The following is a 20,642-nucleotide window of genomic DNA, read 5'->3' on the forward strand; positions in this document are numbered from 1 at the left end:
TTGGGGGTCACCACAACATGAGGAACTGTATTAAAGGGTCGCGGCATTAGGAAGGTTGAGAACCACTGTTATAACTAATAAGCCCCTTCATAGCGAAATAATGGAATTCATTCTAAATTTCAATGATTTCATACAATTCTAAAATAGAATTAGATTTTTTTTTTACATCAAACTCGTTGCTTTTCATTCATATAACCTGCTTGCGTCTCTAATTCCAGATCCGTGCAAGTCTGTAACATGCAGGAATAAAGAATCATGCAAAGTTCAAGATGGAACCCCAGTTTGTGTCCCCGATTATACAGGCGTTTGCTGGGCTTGGGGGGCGCCACACTATCAAACCTACGACAACTTCAACTATCAGTTTGAGGGAACCTGCACGTATGTCCTGACCGAGTACATTGGTCAAGATACGACCTTGGTCCCATTCCGGATTGAGGAGCAGAAAGAGAACCGGGGAAGTCCAATCATCTCCTTCATCAGACAGATTGACGTCTTTGTTTATGGCTACAAGATTTCTGTGGCCAAAGGAGAATATGGCAAAGTCAGGGTAAGTAACTGAGACTCCAGAACGTTTGCAAGAATTTCTAGACTGATGGTTATTTTCGGCTGCAGTTGGCAAATGCCCTTGTTCTTCAGATATTCTCATTGCCGATGATTCCAGATATTGCTAGCCTGTAGGCATCAACATTTTTATTGATTGACTATATTATTATTGTGGAAAAATAACTCAACTCGAAGTTTTTGCCATCGCTTATAAATGCAATCATGTTTTTTCTGCAATCGTGTTCATATTAAGAAAAAAAGTTAGGTCAATCATGGGAAATTGTGACGAAAAATCCAGAATCATATTTTTCCGATATATTTTTCAGATTTATAAACAAAATTTGTGATGAGCAAATCTGTCCCATTTCACTTCGCCATTAAATTCACGAAATGGCAAGAAAATTCGCGAAACGCATTTGCCGCACGATTTTTTTGTCGCCGTGTCTATTTTGTCCCCGGTGTCTTTTTTGGTTGACCGCGTCTTTTTATTTGTTGCTTGTGTTTTTTTTTTATGCGACCGCGCCCAATGTGACGTGACCGCGCCCAATTTTTACGCGAGCACGCCCAATTTGACACGCAACAAAATGTTTTTACACGCACCCAATTTTCACAGACATTTTACAAAACAATTGCCCAATGGCGAAATGCGGAAATTCGTACGCGAATCCATGCCTGCTGAAAAAATCACTAAACAAGATAATTCATTGACAGTAGGTGAGCCTTACCCCTTTCTTTTGTCATTTAAGGGGGCATTTACTGAACTGCAACTTTTTCAGGTTGCAGAAAACCCAAATTTGTTGCAGAACCCCCTCCCACAATATTTCCAAGATTTATTATGCAACAAAACGGAGACAATTCAGAATCCAAAAATACACCAGCTAAAACATGTCGAGATCATGTAGAAGTCCTTTTACAATTGGAAAATCTTTCATTGCTTCATGGTTTTAGAGGTTTTTGGGGTTTTCGACGCTGTCTTTTGTGCAATAATTCAAAAAGTTGTGCTTATCATGCAACGAGTTGAAAAAATCAAGGTTTTTGTGACTTTTCTGCAACTTTTTTTCATCCATGATCTTTTGATAATGTTTTTCTAGAGCCTTTTTTATAATTAAGATGAAAAAAGTTCAAAAAGACTAAACAGTAATGCATATACATGTTTTGGAAATGTTCTATTTCCGATGGTGTTGGGAATAATTTTATGGTTGGGGGGTCACCACAACATGAGGAACTGTATTAAAGGGTCGCGGCATTAGGAAGGTTGAGAACCACTGACATAGACAAAGGTACAAAGGCCATACTGTATTGTATCTCAAATTCTGTATTTTCTTATCTCTAACTCAAGGTAAATGATGAAATTGGCAACACCCCAGTGACCTTGCTGAATGGAAAGATCTCAGTAACATTCAGTGGATCTGAAGCTATATTGAACACCGATTTTGGCCTTCAGGTGACCTACGACTATAACACCAAAGTGATGGTCTCCATCCCCAGCAGTTACTATGCAAGCACTGGAGGTCTCTGTGGAAACTTTAACCAAGACCCTGATGATGAAAAAGTCTCCTCGGATAATAAACCAGTAGAATCTGTCACAGAATGGGCCAAGAGCTGGAAAGTGAACGTAAATGATTCATTCTGTTGGGACGCCTGTGAAGGGAACTGCACCGCCTGTGACGACAACATGATCAGTCAGTATTCTCAGGATAACGCCTGTGGGCTCCTTAACAAAACCATCAATGGACCATTCAGAGAGTGCCTCTCCATTATCAACCCAGAGAGGTTCTTCAGTAATTGCTTATATGATCTTTGCAATAGCGGGCAAGCGCTGAACATTCACTGTACCACCCTTCAGTCCTACGCTGAGATGTGTAGAAGCCAAGGGGTCACGATTTATGACTGGAGGACTTCCTCTGAATGCCGTAAGTAATGGGCTGGGGGTTTCGATGTGGGAATGCCAACATTTGAGATAAGCAAATATAGATTAAGAGATTGGGATTGATATGTATAGAGTCATTTATAAGTATGTGGAACAGGGAGAAGACATATTTTGTAGTATTATTTGTGGTGGGAGATACCAAAAGAAGGTCCATACTCTTCTCATATAAAGCATCTGATCTTCAATATATCTAACATAAACCAGATAAACAAGATTGTTATTTACAAATAAATACCTACTCTTCCTATGAACCCTCTCCCTGCCGGTGGTCTACAAGACCACTCCTGAGCTGTATATTGCAAATAAATACCTGCTCTTCTTATGAACCCTCTCCCTGCCGGTGGTCTACAAGACCACTCCTGAGCTGTATATTGCAAATAATTACCTACTCCTCCTATGAACCCTCTCCCTGCCGGTGGTCTACAACACCACTCCTGAGCTGTATATTGCAAATAATTACCTACTCCTCCTATGAACCTTCTGCCTGCCGGGGGTCTACAAGGCCACTCCTGAGCTGTATATTGCAAATAACTACCTACTCCTCCTATGAACCCTCTCCCTGCCGGGGGTCTACAAGGCCACTCCTGAGCTGTATATTGCAAATAATTACCTACTCCTCCTATGAACCTTCTGCCTGCTGGTGGTCTACAAGACCACTCCTGAGCTGTATATTGCAAATAAATACCTGCTCCTCCTATGAACCTTCTCCCTGCCGGTGGTCTACAAGACCACTCCTGAGCTGTATATTGCAAATAAATACCTGCTCCTCCTATGAACCTTCTGCCTGCCGGTGGTCTACAAGGCCACTCCTGAGCTGTATATTGCAAATAAATACCTGCTCCTCCTATGAACCTTCTGCCTGCCTTTGGTCTACAAGACCACTCCTGAGCTGTATATTGCAAATAAATACCTGCTCCTCCTATGAACCTTCTGCCTGCCGGTGGTCTACAAGACCACTCCTGAGCTGTATATTGCAAATAAATACCTACTCCTCCTATGAACCTTTTCCCTGCCAGTGGTCTACAAGACCACTCCTGAGCTGTATATTGCAAATAAATACCTACTCCTCCTATGAACCTTCTCCCTGCCGGTGGCCTACAAGACCACTCCTGAGCTGTATATTGCAAATAAATACCTGCTCCTCCTATGAACCTTCTGCCTGCCGGTGGTCTACAAGACCACTCCTGAGCTGTATATTGCAAATAAATACCTGCTCCTCCTATGAACCTTCTGCCTGCCGGTGGTCTACAAGACCACTCCTGAGCTGTATATTGCAAATAAATACCTACTCCTCCTATGAACCTTCTCCCTGCCGGTGGCCTACAAGACCACTCCTGAGCTGTATATTGCAAATAAATACCTGCTCCTCCTATGAACCTTCTGCCTGCCGGTGGTCTACAAGACCACTCCTGAGCTGTATATTGCAAATAAATACCTGCTCCTCCTATGAACCTTCTGCCTGCCGGTGGTCTACAAGACCACTCCTGAGCTGTATATTGCAAATAAATACCTACTCCTCCTATGAACCTTTTCCCTGCCGGTGGTCTACAAGACCACTCCTGAGCTGTATATTGCAAATAAATACCTACTCCTATGAACCTTCTCCCTGCCGGTGGCCTACAAGACCACTCCTGAGCTGTATATTGCAAATAAATACCTGCTCCTCCTATGAACCTTCTGCCTGCCGGTGGTCTACAAGACCACTCCTGAGCTGTATATTGCAAATAAATACCTACTCCTCCTATGAACCTTCTCCCTGCCGGTGGTCTACAAGACCACTCCTGAGCTGTATATTGCAAATAAATACCTACTCCTCCTATGAACCTTCTCCCTGCCGGTGGTCTACAAGACCACTCCTGAGCTGTATATTGCAAATAAATACCTGCTCCTCCTATGAACCTTCTCCCTGCCGGTGGTCTACAAGACCACTCCTGAGCTGTATCCCATTGATATAAACAGAACCCACAAATAATAACATGTTTTTATTTTAAAGATCAAATGGATTGAGGCTTAGTTTTAGTCCGTACTCTTAATAATATGATTTTATTTTCTTTGGGGCAACAGTGGGTACATTGTTTGTTAAAGAGCCCCACCCAACACAGAAACCCCTAATATACCTATCACTGTAATCTGTTCCTTCTCAAAGTAGGAATAAATACCATTTTTATATGCTGAAATCCAGCTGCAAAACAGTTCTTCTCCGTCTGCATCATTTGAAATCCTGAGGGGGAGGAGGGACTAAAACACTGATGTTACAGATTGTAACAACTTCTCCACAGCTTACAGACAGCATGCAGGAACTACATAACCCACAATGCATTGCACAGTGATGTTCCTTACCTTATTGTGGGATTGGGAGAATGCAGGCTGAAGTCTCAAAGTAGTCAGCCAGATCAGCAGTAGAACAGGGGGGCGGGACTTATGGAACAGGAGGCGGGGCTTAGGGAACTCTTCCAAACCATATTATTACATATTTTTTAATTGATGTATATTGCCAAGTTGCTTAAACTTATGCTTAGGTTGTGTTTGGGTGGAGTTCCCCTTCAAGAAACTTATGTAATTGTTTCCCCTAATTTTATTCTATGGTAGGAACTGTTATTCTTATAGCATTTTTGCTCGTATTTATTTTTTAATTTCTTGACGTTTCCAGCCTTCCCATGTCCGGAGAACAGCCACTACGAAGTCTGCGGCACTTCTTGCCCGGCCTCTTGCTTTGACAGAAATGCCCCCAACAGATGCACGGAAGCCTGCGTGGAGACCTGCCAATGCGATGACGGGTTCATCCTCAGCGCCGGCAAATGTGTCCCCATAGAAAGCTGCGGCTGCAGCCAAAATGGTTTCTACTACCAACCCAACCAGGAGTTTTGGAACGACGACAAATGCAGTGTCCATTGCAAATGCAACCCTCTCCTGGGATTGGTGGAGTGCAAAGACTCCAGCTGCAAAGCCGGTGAGAGATGTGCGTTGGTTGACGGTGTCCAAGGATGTTATCCTGAAGACTACACCACCTGCGTATCATCTGGGGACCCCCATTACACCACCTTTGATGGACGGAAGTATAACTTCATGGGAACCTGCATATACCAACTGGCCGGAGTCTGCTCCACTGACCCAACCCTAACACCCTTCCAGGTCAATGTTCAGAACGAGGCAAGAGGCAAAAAAACGGTGTCGTACACGAAAGCGGTGACCCTACAGGTCTACGGCCAGAACATCACTTTAACCAGAAATTATCCTCTTCAGATCCTGGTACGTGTTCTGTTTTGGTTAATGGGGGGGGGGGGGGGGGGTGAAAAGTCCATATATACTCAATCCTCTGTATTTATAAATCATAAAAATAGAATTTATTTATAGTTTGCCCATTTAAAAAATTATTACATTCAGAAGAAATAGCAACAGGAATGGGGTTATTCATAAACTATAAAAAAAAGAGTATTGCTATTATTGGGGAGTTCACCCCTCGGAGTATATACCCAAATAGGGTGCAATTGCTGGACCTTGTATAGGAATCAATATACAATCATAAAAAAATCCAGTAGCCCCAATATATAATCGTAAAAAATCCAGTAGCCCCAATATATAATCGTAAAAAATCCAGTAGCCCCAATATATAATCGTAAAAAATCCAGTAGCCCCAATATACAATCGTTAAACTCCAGTAGCACCAACATACATTTGTAAATATCCAGTAGCTCCAATATACAATCATAAAAAATCCAATAGCCCCAATACACAATCAGAAAAAATCCAGTAGCCTCAATATTCAATAGTAAAAAAAACAGTAGCCCCAATATACAATGGTAAAAATCCAGTAGCCCCAATATACAATGGTAAAAATCCAGTAGCCCCAATATACAATGGTAAAAATCCAGTAGCCCCAATATACAATGGTAAAAATCCAGTAGCCCCAATATACAATGGTAAAAATCCAGTAGCCCCAATATACTATTGTAAAACTCCAGTAGCACCAATATACAATTGAAAAAAAATCCAGTAGCCCCAATATACAATGGTTAAAATCTAGTAGCTCCAATATACAATGGTAAAACTCCAGTAGCCCCAATATACAATGGTAAAAATCCAGTAGCCCCAATAAACAATTGTAAAACTCCAGTAGCACCAATATACAATGGTAAAAATCCAGTAGCCCCAATATACAATGGTAAAAATCCAGTAGCCTCAATATACAATGGTAAAAATCCAGTAGCCCCAATATACAATGGTAAAAATCCAGTAGCCCCAATATACAATGGTAAAAATCCAGTAGCCCCAATATACAATGGTAAAAGTCCAGTAGCCCCAATATACAATTGTAAAAATCCAGTAGCCCCAATATACTATTGTAAAACTCCAGTAGCCCCAATATACAATTGAAAAAAATCCAGTAGACCCAATATACAATTGTAAAACTCAAGTAGCACCAATGTACAATTGGTACCCTTGGTCCCGAGCATTCTGGATAACGGGTCCTATACCTGTACTGGCAAGTGCTTAACGTTTCCTTTAAAAAGTTACATGTGGTTCTCAACGTTATTTTTTTTATTTTTGTAGGTCAATGGGGTCCTCAAGTCTTTGCCTTTCTCCTTCCGCTCAAACAAAATTAAGGCATTTATGAGGGGGGAACATTGCTTTGTCAGGACTGATTTTGACGTCACTGTCAATTTCAACTGGGATAATTACGCCCGGGTGGTGCTGCCCAGTCGCTATATCGGTGCTGTCTGTGGCCTGTGTGGGAACAACAATAAAGACCCAAAGGACGACGTCCCTGTGGCCGATGGGGATCAGGTTCCTGACAGTTTCGGAGATGCATGGAAAGTGGGTGACGTTGCGGGGTGCACCTCTGGGTGCAATGGGAAGTGCCCTGAGTGCAGCGAGACAGATACCCTGAAGTACAAGGACGAGAAGTATTGTGGGATCCTCAGCAAGGATGATGGACCTTTCAAGGAATGCTACGGGGTGATTGACCCGACCCCCTACCTCACTGATTGTGTGTATGACAGCTGTCAGTACAAAGGCTACTATTCCGCTGTGTGCGATGCCTTTGCCCTATATGCCTCCCGCTGTCAAGAAAAGGGGGTCAACATCGAACCGTGGAGAACACCTACGTTTTGCAGTAAGTGACCATAACAGTTAAACTTTGATTCTGTATCAATAGTAGCTATACTATTTATTGGTGTGTAGGTGCCATCTCAGTGCATTGTGCCTGAGTCTGAGCTTTCAGCCAGCGCTACACATTAGAACTGCTTTCAGCTAACCTATTGTTTCTCCTACTCCCATGTAACTGGAGGAGTCCCAAGCCGGACTTGGATTTCTTTCTATTGAGTGCTATTCTGATACCTACTGGGAGCTGCTATCTTGCTCCCTTCCCATTGTTCTGCTGATCGGCTGCTGGGGGTGAGGGGGGGATATCACTCCAACTTGCAGCGCAGCAGTAAAGTGTGCCTGAGGCTTTCAGAAGGAGCCAGCGCTACGCATTAGAACTGCTTTCAGCTAACCTATTGTTTCTCCTACTCCCATGTAATTGGAGGAGTCCCAAGCCGGACTTGGATTTCTTACTTCATCATTATTTTACCCTTTATATCTTTCTAGAGTGAAATAATCTATGGAATCATTGTTCAGATGTCCCAGGATACTTAAAATTCTTTCTACCTTTGCCCTAGGTCCAACTTGTCCTCCAAACAGCCACTATGAGATGTGCGGCAGTGGGTGCCAACCTACATGCTCCGGCCTTATTACATCTGACGACTGTCAAAAATCGTGTACAGAAGGATGTTATTGCGACAGTGGTTTCCTACAGAGCGGGGGCCAGTGTGTCCCCTTCGCCGAATGCGGTTGTCTGTATAGAGAAGCTTATTATAAGAAAGGAGAAGAGTTCTACCCTGATGGAGATTGCAAACAGTTCTGCCAGTGTTTGGAGAACGGAGAAGTCCAATGCCAGGAGAAAACATGTGGCGCTAATGAGGAATGCATGGTTATCAATGGCGTCCAAGCTTGCCATTCCACCAACATCGGGACCTGCGGGGTATCGGCCAGCACTCACTACAGCTCATTTGATGGCCTTTCCTACAACTTCCAAGGGTCATGTTCCTACACTCTTACTGAGGTCTGCAGAGGGGACTTGCGCCTGGCCAACTTTTCCATCGTTGTAGAGAATGGAAACGACAAGCAAAGTAACCAAGCTGTTCTACGGTCCGTAAGCATCAACGTTTATGGACACGAAATCGTCTTAACGAAGGATACACTGTGGACAATACAGGTAAGTCAAGTTACTGACTAGTAAAAAAATATCTAAAAAGGGACATATTTGGAAGAGGTCTTGCTTTTATGTATATATATACAGGGCAGAACTTGGCCTTATGTTCTTGAGTAAGCAGACACTTTGGGGCTCATTTACAAATCATTGATTTTGTATTTTGAACTGGATTCTGATTTTTTTTCCAAAAAAGTCAAAAACACCGCAACATTTTCGAGATTTATTATTTATCAAAACAGCTAATTCACCCAATTAAACTTGGCGAGTTCATGTAGAAGCCAATGGCAAACATTCCTTCCCTTTCCTTGAAGACTCTTCTTTTGTCTCGAAACTTTCGAGATTTCGGATTTTTTGACACTGGGTTTTGACCCAAAAACTCAACTTTATCGAATTGTCGCAGAGAAAATTCGATAAATTCTAGATTTTCATGGTGTCAATTTGAAAACGTTGAGTTCTTTGGGACTCAGTTAACTATGCCCATGTAATGGACATAAATTTATATAGAGATTATCAGACTTTTTGACCCACCCCTTTGCTGGTATTTTGCCCATAGTCTTGGGAAGCCCTTGCCTTCCTTCAGAATGGCTCCTCCTCCAATCATGAAACAATATACTTTATACAACAGTCCATTGATTTATACTAAAGTCTATGTTTTCCCCCACAGGTCAATGGTGAGACGAATGCCTTGCCCCTTACTCTTGAGAATAAAAAGATACGTATTACTCCCGAGGGCTCTAATATACTGCTTCAGACCGATTTTGCCCTGACAGTTCTATACAGCACCCTGGGTTCTGTCCAAGTAACCGTTCCCGGTGATTACCAGGAGGCCCTTTGCGGACTATGTGGTGATTTTAATGGCCAATCGAATGACGATTTCCGTTTGCCTTCTGGGCAGCTAGCTGACAGTTTGGAGGACTTTGGTGAAGCCTGGGTAACGAATCAGGAAAGATCTGACTGTGGTAACGTCTGCAAAGCCAATTGCGATGGCTGTGACCCGCTGAGGGCTGCCATATTTGCAAGGGACGAGGCTTGTGGGCAGATACTCCTTGAAACGGGTCCGTTTGCGGAATGCAAGGCCCTAGTGAACGTAACAGAATATTTTGACCATTGTTTGTTTGATATGTGCGCCAGTGATGGACAAAACCAGGCTCTGTGTGCCAGCCTCCAAGCTTTCGTCGCAGCGTGCCAGGCAGCCGGGGCCAATGTCCAACCTTGGAGAACATCTACTTTCTGCCGTAAGTTGTCTTCTCCTTATTTTATATGGTGGTATGGTATTCTATGGTATATATAACAAAGGAGACTTTTTTTTTTTGCTCTCGTTGCAGCTCCTTCCTGCCCACGGAATAGTCACTATGATGTTTGCGCCCAAACGTGCGATGGCTCCTGTGCCGCCATTGATCTATCAGGATCTTGCTCAGAGCGATGCTTTGAGGGGTGCGAGTGTGACGATGGATATATGTTTGATGGTAAAAATTGCGTCCCGATGGAAAAATGCGGCTGTGTGTACAATGGAAGATACTTAAGTGTGAGTCCATATTATATTACTGTATGTTACCAATGGTCCAATGGCCAACTACGTTCCATTCCACAATTCCTCATGGGAAATATGTCTTAAATGTTGACGTACTGGTCAATCCTCCATGAATGATATTATCCTGGTCAATCTGCTCCAGCTTTACTAAGAGAGACTTAGGGGTATATTTATCAGGCTGTGTAAAAAGTGGAGTGAAGCATTAACGGTGATATTGCCCAGGGCAACCAATCAGCAATTAGATTTCAACAGTTAGAAAATCAAAGCAAAGCATCTGATTGGCTGCTATAAACAACCAGTGAGGTTTTACTCCACGTTTTACACAGCATGATAAATATACCCCTTAATAACTTTCCTCCGCTGCCGCTCAAGGTCCAAATAGGTAGATTAGGGTTCCACTGAGTCTGGGAGGAAGCTTTAAGGACCCTTAGTGCTTGGCCAGGCCCCTACAAGGGTAGGAAGTGTAGCTAAATTGCAAGAAAAGAAAGAAGACCAATTGCTGTAGAACAAGTGGTTCCAACCTGTGGGTCGGGGCCCCTTTGGGGTTCGCCCAAGACCATTGGGAAACACATATTTCCGATGGTCTTAGGAATAATTTTATGGTTGGGGGTCACCACAACATGAGGAACTGTATTTAAGGGTCGCGGCATTAGGAAGGTTGAGAAGCACTGATGTAGAAGAAGTCTTTCACCATGCTTAAGGCTGGAACTTCAAGGGTATATTTTACACATCCATGATTGGTTATTCAATTTTTTTGAAATATTCAAAATGGTTCCACTATAGATATTGACCTCCTTTATACCGAAATCAATTCAGGTTATGTTTGTTATCCGTTATCCGGAAACCCAATATTTATAAAGTTCCGAATTATGGAAAGGCCATCTCCCATAGACTCCATTATAAGCAAATAATTCACAATTCACGTTTATTTAATGATTAAATGATTTCCTTTTCCTGTGTAATAATAAAACAGTACCTGTACTTGATCCCAACTAAGATATAATTACCCCTTATTGGGGCAGAACAGCCCTATTGGGTTTATTTAATGGTTAAATGATTCCCTTTTCTCTGTAATAATAAAACAGTACCTGTACTTGATCCCAACTAAGATATAATTACCCCTTATTGGGGGCAGAACAGCCCTATTGGGTTTATTTAATGGTTAAATGATTCCCTTTTCTCTGTAATAATAAAACAGTACCTGTACTTGATCCCAACTAAGATATAATTACCCCTTATTGGGGGCAGAACAGCCCTATTGGGTTTATTTCATGGTTAAATGATTCCCTTTTCTCTGTAATAATAAAACAGTACCTGTACTTGATCCCAACTAAGATATAATTACCCCTTATTGGGGGCAGAACAGCCCTATTGGGTTTATTTAATGGTTAAATGATTCCCTTTTCTCTGTAATAATAAAACAGTACCTGTACTTGATCCCAACTAAGATATAATTACCCCTTATTGGGGCAGAACAGCCCTATTGGGTTTATTTAATGGTTAAATGATTCCCTTTTCTCTGTAATAATAAAACAGTACCTGTACTTGATCCCAACTAAGATATAATTACCCCTTATTGGGGCAGAACAGCCCTATTGGGTTTATTTAATGGTTAAATGATTCCCTTTTCTCTGTAATAATAAAACAGTACCTGTACTTGATCCCAACTAAGATATAATTACCCCTTATGAGGTTTTTGCTATTGACTTGGATATTACTTTGGGATAACCCAACCCACACTTGGAATGAACTCACAGTAGGAAAGCCTAATGTTGCTCTATGAACCACATTAATAATTGGGCAGTGGGAAATGGTTTATATGAAGGACTAATCCAGCGAGGAGCCTATATATACTAACGTGTATTCTTTTTATGGTTTGTCTGTAGGCTGGGGACTCACTGCTTTCCCCTGACTGCCTCCAAAGCTGCACGTGTGGGAATGGTGGGGTGGTCTCGTGCACAAACGCCTCCTGTTCCGACGCACAGTACTGCGACCTACAGAATGGAGTGCGAGCCTGCTACGACAAACGCGGCACTTGTTCCATCGATATCGAGGGCGGCTTGATCACGTTTGACAAGCTCTCCGGCCAAGTTCCTCGCAGCAACATCTTTGACTTTGCCTCAGTGTGTAACCTCGATCTCAACGCCTGGTTCAGACTCGTGGTGATTACCCAGAGCTGCAGCGGAAACGACGGTTTCATTATATCGGCAGTTCACGCTTATTTCCAAAGTGTGTCAATTGCAATAAATCCTTATGGACAGACCTGGGTAAGAACTACAAACAGCACCTTATGCACATAGAGCTATTGGTTGTATTTATTAGGGATGCACCAAATCCCGGATTCGGTTCGGGATTCGTCCGAATCCAGGCTTTTTTTAAAGGATTCGGTTTCGGCCGGATCAACAGTCCCGGCCGGTTCGGGGGTTCGGTGCATCCCTAGTATTTCTATAAGGACCTACAGATGGAACACACATGTTCTAGCTCTCTGCAATTCTAATAGTGATGAGTCTGTCCCATTTCGCTTAGCGGAAAAATTAACAAAACTGCAGAAAAATTCTCGGAGCAGCAAAAAATTTGTGAAATGCGAGTATGACAAAACTTTTTTGATGCAACAACAGCCATTTTAGATGAGGCTGCACCTTTTTTTCGACGTGGTTGCGTCAATTGGGTGCGACCATGCCTTTTTTATAGGGATGCACCGAATCCCAGATTCAGTTCAGAGAAAAGGGAATCATTTAACCATGAAATAAACCCAATAGGGCTGTTCTGCCCCAATAAGGGGTAATTATATCTTAGTTGGGATCAAGTACAGGTACTGTTTTATTATTACAGAGAAAAGGGAATCATTTAACCATTAAATAAACCCAATAGGGCTGTTCTGCCCCAATAAGGGGTAATTATATCTTAGTTGGGATCAAGTACAGGTACTGTTTTATTATTACAGAGAAAAGGGAATCATTTAACCATTAAATAAACCCAATAGGGCTGTTCTGCCCCCAATAAGGGGTAATTATATCTTAGTTGGGATCAAGTACAGGTACTGTTTTATTATTACAGAGAAAAGGGAATCATTTAACCATGAAATAAACCCAATAGGGCTGTTCTGCCCCAATAAGGGGTAATTATATCTTAGTTGGGATCAAGTACAGGTACTGTTTTATTATTACAGAGAAAAGGGAATCATTTAACCATGAAATAAACCCAATAGGGCTGTTCTGCCCCAATAAGGGGTAATTATATCTTAGTTGGGATCAAGTACAGGTACTGTTTTATTATTACAGAGAAAAGGGAATCATTTAACCATTAAATAAACCCAATAGGGCTGTTCTGCCCCAATAAGGGGTAATTATATCTTAGTTGGGATCAAGTACAGGTACTGTTTTTATTATTACAGAGAAAAGGGAATCATTTAACCATTAAATAAACCCAATAGGGCTGTTCTGCCCCAATAAGGGGTAATTATATCTTAGTTGGGATCAAGTACAGGTACTGTTTTATTATTACAGAGAAAAGGGAATCATTTAACCATTAAATAAACCCAATAGGGCTGTTCTGCCCCAATAAGGGGTAATTATATCTTAGTTGGGATCAAGTACAGGTACTGTTTTATTATTACAGAGAAAAGGGAATAATTTAACCATTAAATAAACCCAATAGGGCTGTTCTGCCCCAATAAGGGGTAATTATATCTTAGTTGCGATCAAGTACAGGTTCTGTTTTATTATTACAGAGAAAAGGGAATCATTTAACCATGAAATAAACCCAATAGGGCTGTTCTGCCCCAATAAGGGGTAATTATATCTTAGTTGGGATCAAGTACAGGTACTGTTTTATTATTACAGAGAAAAGGGAATCATTTAACCATGAAATAAACCCAATAGGACTGTTCTGCCCCAATAAGGGGTAATTATATCTTAGTTGGGATCAAGTACAGGTACTGTTTTATTATTACAGAGAAAAGGGAATCATTTAACCATGAAATAAACCCAATAGGGCTGTTCTGCCCCAATAAGGGGTAATTATATCTTAGTTGGGATCAAGTACAGGTACTGTTTTATTATTACAGAGAAAAGGGAATCATTTAACCATTAAATAAACCCAATAGGGCTGTTCTGCCCCAATAAGGGGTAATTATATCTTAGTTGGGATCAAGTACAGGTACTGTTTTATTATTACAGAGAAAAGGGAATCATTTAACCATGAAATAAACCCAATAGGGCTGTTCTGCCCCAATAAGGGGCAAATCCCGGGTTTTTTTTAAGGATTCGGTTTTGGCCGGATCTGCGGTCCCGGCCGAACTGAATCCGAATCATAATTAGCATAAATTAGCATATGCTAATTAGGATTTGGATTCAGTTCGGGATTCGGTCAAATCCTGCTGGGTGGGTTCAGGGGTTTGGCCTAACCCAATAAAGTGGGTTCGGTGTTTCCCTACTTTTTAATGTGACCCCGAATTTTCCCAGCGAAATTTTGCAGAAGTTTTGCGAAACAATTCACCAATGACGAAATGCGGAATGTCGCTGCGAATTCACGTCTGGCGAATGAAATTCACTCGTCGCTATTTATCTGTCTTAGCCCAGAGACTGGAACTTGACCATCAAGTTGAATCACTGATTGTATAATATTTTTATATAGATTTTAATATATTGTATGGGAATTCCAATCATACTTGTCTCATAGTATGTTGGATAAAAGTAAAAGTACAACAAATGAAAGAATATAAAGAAGAAGGTGGAAAAAAAAGTAACAATGATGATATCTATGAAGATTCCCATTCATCAAGGTCATGATATACAGTATCTACTAAAATTAAGTCTAAAGCAACTGCACTTTTTTGGGTTTTCTTGATAACGTTTTACCACTCATCCAAGTGGCTTCTTCAGTTCCTATCCAAGTGGCTTCTACAGTTCCCATCCAAGTGGCTTCTTCAGTTCTCATCCAAGAGGCTTCTTCAGTTCTCATCCAAGTGGCTTCTTCAGTTCTCATCCAAGTGGCTTCTTCAGTTCTCATCCAAGAGGCTTCTTCAGTTCTCATCCAAGTGGCTTCTTCAGTTCTCATCCAAGAGGCTTCTTCAGTTCTCATCCAAGAGGCTTCTTCAGTTCTCATCCAAGAGGCTTCTTCAGTTCTCATCCAAGTGGCTTCTTCGGTTCTCATCCAAGTGGCTTCTTCAGTTCCCATCCAAGTGGCTTCTTCAGTTCCCATCCAAGAGGCTTCTTCAGTTCTCATCCAAGAGGCTTCTTCAGTTCTCATCCAAGTGGCTTCTTCGGTTCTCATCCAAGTGGCTTCTTCAGTTCCCATCCAAGTGGCTTCTTCAGTTCTCATCTAAGTGGCTTCTTCAGTTCTCATCCAACTGACTTTTTTAGTGCAACCAAATGGCTTTTTTTAGTTCAACTGAAGAAGCCACTTGGATGAGTGGTGAAATGTTTTCAAGAAAACTCAGAAAAGTCCAGTTGTTTTAGACTTAATTCTACTAGATACTGTATAACAATGATGATCACTATGCACTCTAGTACTTACCATAAAATAGCCTTTAACTATACTCCCTAATTTTTTTAAATTAATCCAAGAATTCACCCAAGTATCAGGTCTTAAATTAAACCAAGAAAAAAAGTGAATTTATACCCTTCGGACTCCCTAAGAATCTTACAAAACCTATTGAGCTTTAACGTTGAAATATGGGAAAAATACCTCCCATACTTAGGAATCCACCGTACCCCTACTGTAGATACTATGTACAAACACAATTACCCACAACAATATAAAAATGTAACACAGGGAATTCAGGAATGGAATTAGAATCCATCTTTGTTTTACAGGTCAATGGACGGAACGTTGCCATCCCCGCTCAATTATCTGGATCTTTGTCGGTTTTCGCGGTGGACGATTCCATTGTGTTAAAGAAAGGTGAGGACATGGTGCTTGTTATGGGTACAAATGGACAGCTGACCCTTAACGTGAGCCCAGAACTTTCCGGTGCAATGTGTGGTGCTTGTGGGAACTTCAACAGAAAAATATCCGATGATCTGCAGGGACCAGACACTAAGCTGACTGATAACTTCAGGGAGCTTATTACATCCTGGAGATCTTCTGACTTCTACATGTGGTGAGTGATGCATTTTTTTGACCTGTTTGAACTGCTTAGGGAAGGGTTTATTTTTCCTTTTCACAAATATCTTTACTGGTACCAGCCTATACAGTGTTGATGCACGTTTCTACATCCAATTCTGCGTTCCTTGTTCAAAGGAACCTGTCCAAGGGAATTGGATGTCTACATGTGTATCTCTATAGTCTATAGCAGCGGTTCTCAACCTGTGGGTCGGGCCCCTTTGGTGGTCGAACGACCCTTTCACAGGGGTCGCCTAAGACCATAGGAAAACACATTTCCGATGGTCCTAGGAACTAATTTTATGTTTGGGGGTCACCACAACATGAGGAACTGTATTAAAGGGTCGTGGCATTAGGAAGCCTGAGAACCACTGGTCTATAGCAACACAATATGGCTGTTGAATACAATGGGTGTATAACACAACCTATGATTCATTTTATATAACATTTTCAGCCTTTTCTAACAACATTCTTCTTATCTCCCCAGTGCGCCGTGAAATCCACATCTCTTCTACATTCTTGAAGAAAGGACGGATGACCAACCTTGGTCTTGATCCAATTACAGTGCCCTGAATATATTTTGCATATTTTCAATGGAGGAAAAGCCCAAGTAAAAATCAAGATCACAGATTTCCTGAATGTGCAGCAGAACCCGTTGATTGGACCTGACTCAATTATGACTACTATCGTAATTAAAGGGACAGTGGACACCTAACAACGCATTTTATCATTCTAAAGCACTAATTTGAACGTTTTCTTTTTCTGAACACCCCTCCCCCACCCCCTTTATAAACAGGGCACTTGGTTCAGATTTCTTAATCTACCGCTAAATAAACAAATTCCTAGTTTCTCTAATCAACATCCCTTGAGCAGCTCATTATCAGGAACATCTCAGCTCTTCCTCTGCTCATTGGAACCAGGAAGTGGTAATAAAGTGAAATTGGCTTTGTATCCTTATGTAGTGCCGGAAATAACAAAAACATACAAAAAAATAGGCAAAAATTATATTCAGCCCATTCCCCATTCGTTCATGGTGAAAAGGGGTGCGTACTGTCACTTTAAAACTAATGAGAATCCATGTTCATGGGAAGTATCTTCATCGATAATATGGCAATGAAGGGTTTTTATTATGTCTTGTATTTTTTATTGTATCATGTTTTTTTAAAAGCAAAAAGCACTGGAAAGGGCGTATGTGTTTGAGGCTAAACTTTCTTTAGTAAACTAAAGCATTCCAATATTGTCTATGTGTTTCTGCTTTATTACTGTGGCAATTGGTGACCGACAGTTTCCAACGATGTTAAAGCTCGCTTGGATTTTGTTTGCAGAGTTTTGGTCTATTCTTCTGGGAAAATTGGTCAATAAAGTCAATAATTTGGGTGCAGCATCCAGCACGGTCTCCGGGATCATTCTTGTCTCTTTAATATGCCCATACATGATAGATAGTGATGAGCCAATCTGTCCCGTTACGTTTGGCTGGAAAATTAGTGAAACGACAGAAAAATTTGTGAAACTCAAGTTGTCGCGCCCAACTTTTTTTGCCATGACCGTGCCACAACCGCACCCATTTTTTTGCTTCCGCCCCATTTTATCTAGACTGCGTCCAATTTGACACCCAACTAATTTCTCCCCTGAAGTTCCGCAAAACAATTGGCCAAAGGCGAAATGCGGATATTCGCTGTGAATCCAAACCTGGCGAAAAAATTCACTCATCACTAATGATAACGTGTATCAGTGGTTCTCAACCTTCCTAATGCCACGACCCCTTAATACAGTTCCTTATGTTGTGGTGACCCCCCAACCATAAAATTAGCTCCTAAGACCGTCGGAAATATGTGTTTTCTGATAGTCTTAGGCAGGGGTCCCCAACCTTTCTTACTCGTGAACCACAGTCAAATGTAAAAAGACTTGAAGAGCAACAATAGCACCATAAAAGTTCATGGAGGAGCCAAATAAGGGCTGTGATTGGCTATTAGGCAGCCTCTATGCACCCTATCAGCTTACAGGGGCTTTATTTGGTAGGAAATCTTGTTTTTATTCAACCAAAACTTGCCCCCAAGTCAGGAATTCAAAAATAACTCCCTGGTTTGGGGGCACTGGGAGCAACACCCAAGGGGTTGGGGAGCAACATGTTCCCCCCGAGCCACTGGTTGGGGATCCTTGGTCTTAGGCGACCCCTATGAAAGGGTTGTTGACCCCCAAAGGGGTCCCGACCCACAGGTTGAGAACCGCTGCTCTATATAGTCACTGAAATGGACATCAAAGAGTAGAAGAGGGTTGTAACCATAATCTAAGAAGGATACACAGAGGCAGATGGAGTAGTCCACTTTTGACCAAACCAAAACAGAAGATATTTTCCCATGTTTATCAGTCTGAGCTGATTTCCTATCAGAATTTAATTGGAATTAAGGGGATTCTGATCAGACAAATCCATTCAGTTGATGGTTTCTTACAATCATTAGATCAGGGATCCCCAACCTTTCTTACTCATGAGCCACAGTCAAATGCAAAAATACTTGGGGAGCAACACAAGCACCATAAAAGTTCATGGAGGAGCCAAATAAGGGCTGTGATTGGCTATTAGGGGCCTCTATGCACCCTATCAGCTTACAGGGGCTTTATTTGGTATAAAATCTTGTTTTTATTCAACCAAAACTTGCCCCCAAGTCAGGAATTCAAAAATAACTCCCTGGTTTGGGGGCACTGAGAGCAACATCCAAGGGGTTGGGGAGCAACATGTTCCCCCCGAGCCATTGGTTGGGGATCACTGGTCTAGATGAATGGGTATCCTATCCAGTAGCTGCAGTGCCATAATGATGCAGAAATGACATATAAAGGTGGCCAATCATGGGAAGATTTGCTTGTTGGTGAGATCGCCAAGCAAGCAGATCTTCTCCCATTATGCCCACCTAAAGGTGAGGGATATTAGGCTAATTTGATCGTTCGGCCCTAGGATTGGGCACCACATCAATGAGCTGATCTGACTAAAATAAAGCCCTGCCCAGTCGAGATCTGGCCAATTTTAGGCCAGGTATCGGTCGGGGAGGCCCGTCAGGGGTGCACATACATGGGCAGATAAGCTGCCAATCAGCCTGAAGGACCCAAATCTGCAGCTAAAATCTGTCCGTGTTCATGTTTCAGAGTAATATAAACATAAACCCCCCCCGAGACCCAAACCTCCAGGCCTGAAACACTTGAAAATATCACAAAAATTGTCGGTGCAATTAAACATAAATAAAGTATTCATCACTAAATACAGATAAGCCAGTGTTTCAGTCCCCATAGGAACCTTCATGGGGGTAAAGAAATATCTATAAGGTTGTGGCCAACAACCCAACTTCTTTGACACCTACATTGGTGCCACTGAAAATGGACTTTGGGAATTGGCCTTAAATAACTGTTATTTGCCATATACAGGTATGGGACCCCTTATCCAGAATGCTCGGGACCTGGGGTTTCCAGATAAGGGATCTTTCCGTAATTTGGATCTCCATACCTTAAGTCTACTAAAACATTATTTTAACATTAATAAACCCAATAGGGCTGTTCTGCCCCCAATAAGGGGTAATTATATCTAAGTTGGGATCAAGTACAGGTACTGTTTTATTATTACAGAGAAAAGGGAATCATTTAACCATGAAATAAACCCAATAGGGCTGTTCTGCCCCCAATAAGGGGTAATTATATCTTAGTTGGGATCAAGTACAGGTACTGTTTTATTATTACAGAGAAAAGGGAATCATTTAACCATTAAATAAACCCAATAGGGCTGTTCTGCCCCCAATAAGGGGTAATTATATCTTAGTTGGGATCAAGTACAGGTACTGTTTTATTATTACAGAGAAAAGGGAATCATTTAACCATGAAATAAACCCAATAGGGCTGTTCTGCCCCCAATAAGGGGTAATTATATCTTAGTTGGGATCAAGTACAGGTACTGATTTATTATTATATGCCCTATAAATATTGATAATGGGGGAGTGCAGAGGGGCTCTTGTCTATATGAGTTTTGTGGTCACAGCCTCATTGCACCCTCACCTAATGGTTTATAATATATCTATGTATAGTGTATAGTGTTAATTATAGACTGACATCCTTGGAATGTGTGATAACATCATGAATAGGTGGCCCAGGGCCAAAACAAGGAAGAATCCGGCCTATCCAGTCACTGATTACGCTTATTGTCCCCTTTAATCATATCAGGTTTAGCAGGGTTAAGGTATGAACTACCCCCAAGTCTGCCCCCAAGTCATGCATTTGTACTCTCTACTGCACTCAATCTC

At 41.7% G+C, this 20,642-nt stretch overlaps 1 protein-coding gene across 1 annotated transcript in view; it reads left to right on the forward strand.

The window, feature by feature from the left end:
- Positions 1 to 17,750, forward strand: part of LOC100492852 (IgGFc-binding protein-like) — a 40,485-nt gene extending 22,735 nt beyond the window's left edge. The window contains exons 13-22 of the mRNA XM_002940533.5: positions 219 to 547; positions 1,883 to 2,456; positions 5,124 to 5,722; positions 7,025 to 7,586; positions 8,134 to 8,729; positions 9,391 to 9,961; positions 10,052 to 10,251; positions 12,144 to 12,524; positions 16,074 to 16,360; positions 16,850 to 17,750. Coding sequence (XP_002940579.4) covers positions 219 to 547; positions 1,883 to 2,456; positions 5,124 to 5,722; positions 7,025 to 7,586; positions 8,134 to 8,729; positions 9,391 to 9,961; positions 10,052 to 10,251; positions 12,144 to 12,524; positions 16,074 to 16,360; positions 16,850 to 16,859 — 4,109 coding nt within the window. The 3' untranslated portion in view covers positions 16,860 to 17,750. The remainder of the gene's footprint in view (positions 1 to 218; positions 548 to 1,882; positions 2,457 to 5,123; positions 5,723 to 7,024; positions 7,587 to 8,133; positions 8,730 to 9,390; positions 9,962 to 10,051; positions 10,252 to 12,143; positions 12,525 to 16,073; positions 16,361 to 16,849) is intronic.
- Positions 17,751 to 20,642: the final 2,892 nt, after the last annotated feature.

The sequence above is a fragment of the Xenopus tropicalis genome, chromosome 7 (assembly GCF_000004195.4).
Source record: "Xenopus tropicalis strain Nigerian chromosome 7, UCB_Xtro_10.0, whole genome shotgun sequence".
NCBI classification, from domain to species: domain Eukaryota; kingdom Metazoa; phylum Chordata; class Amphibia; order Anura; family Pipidae; genus Xenopus; species Xenopus tropicalis.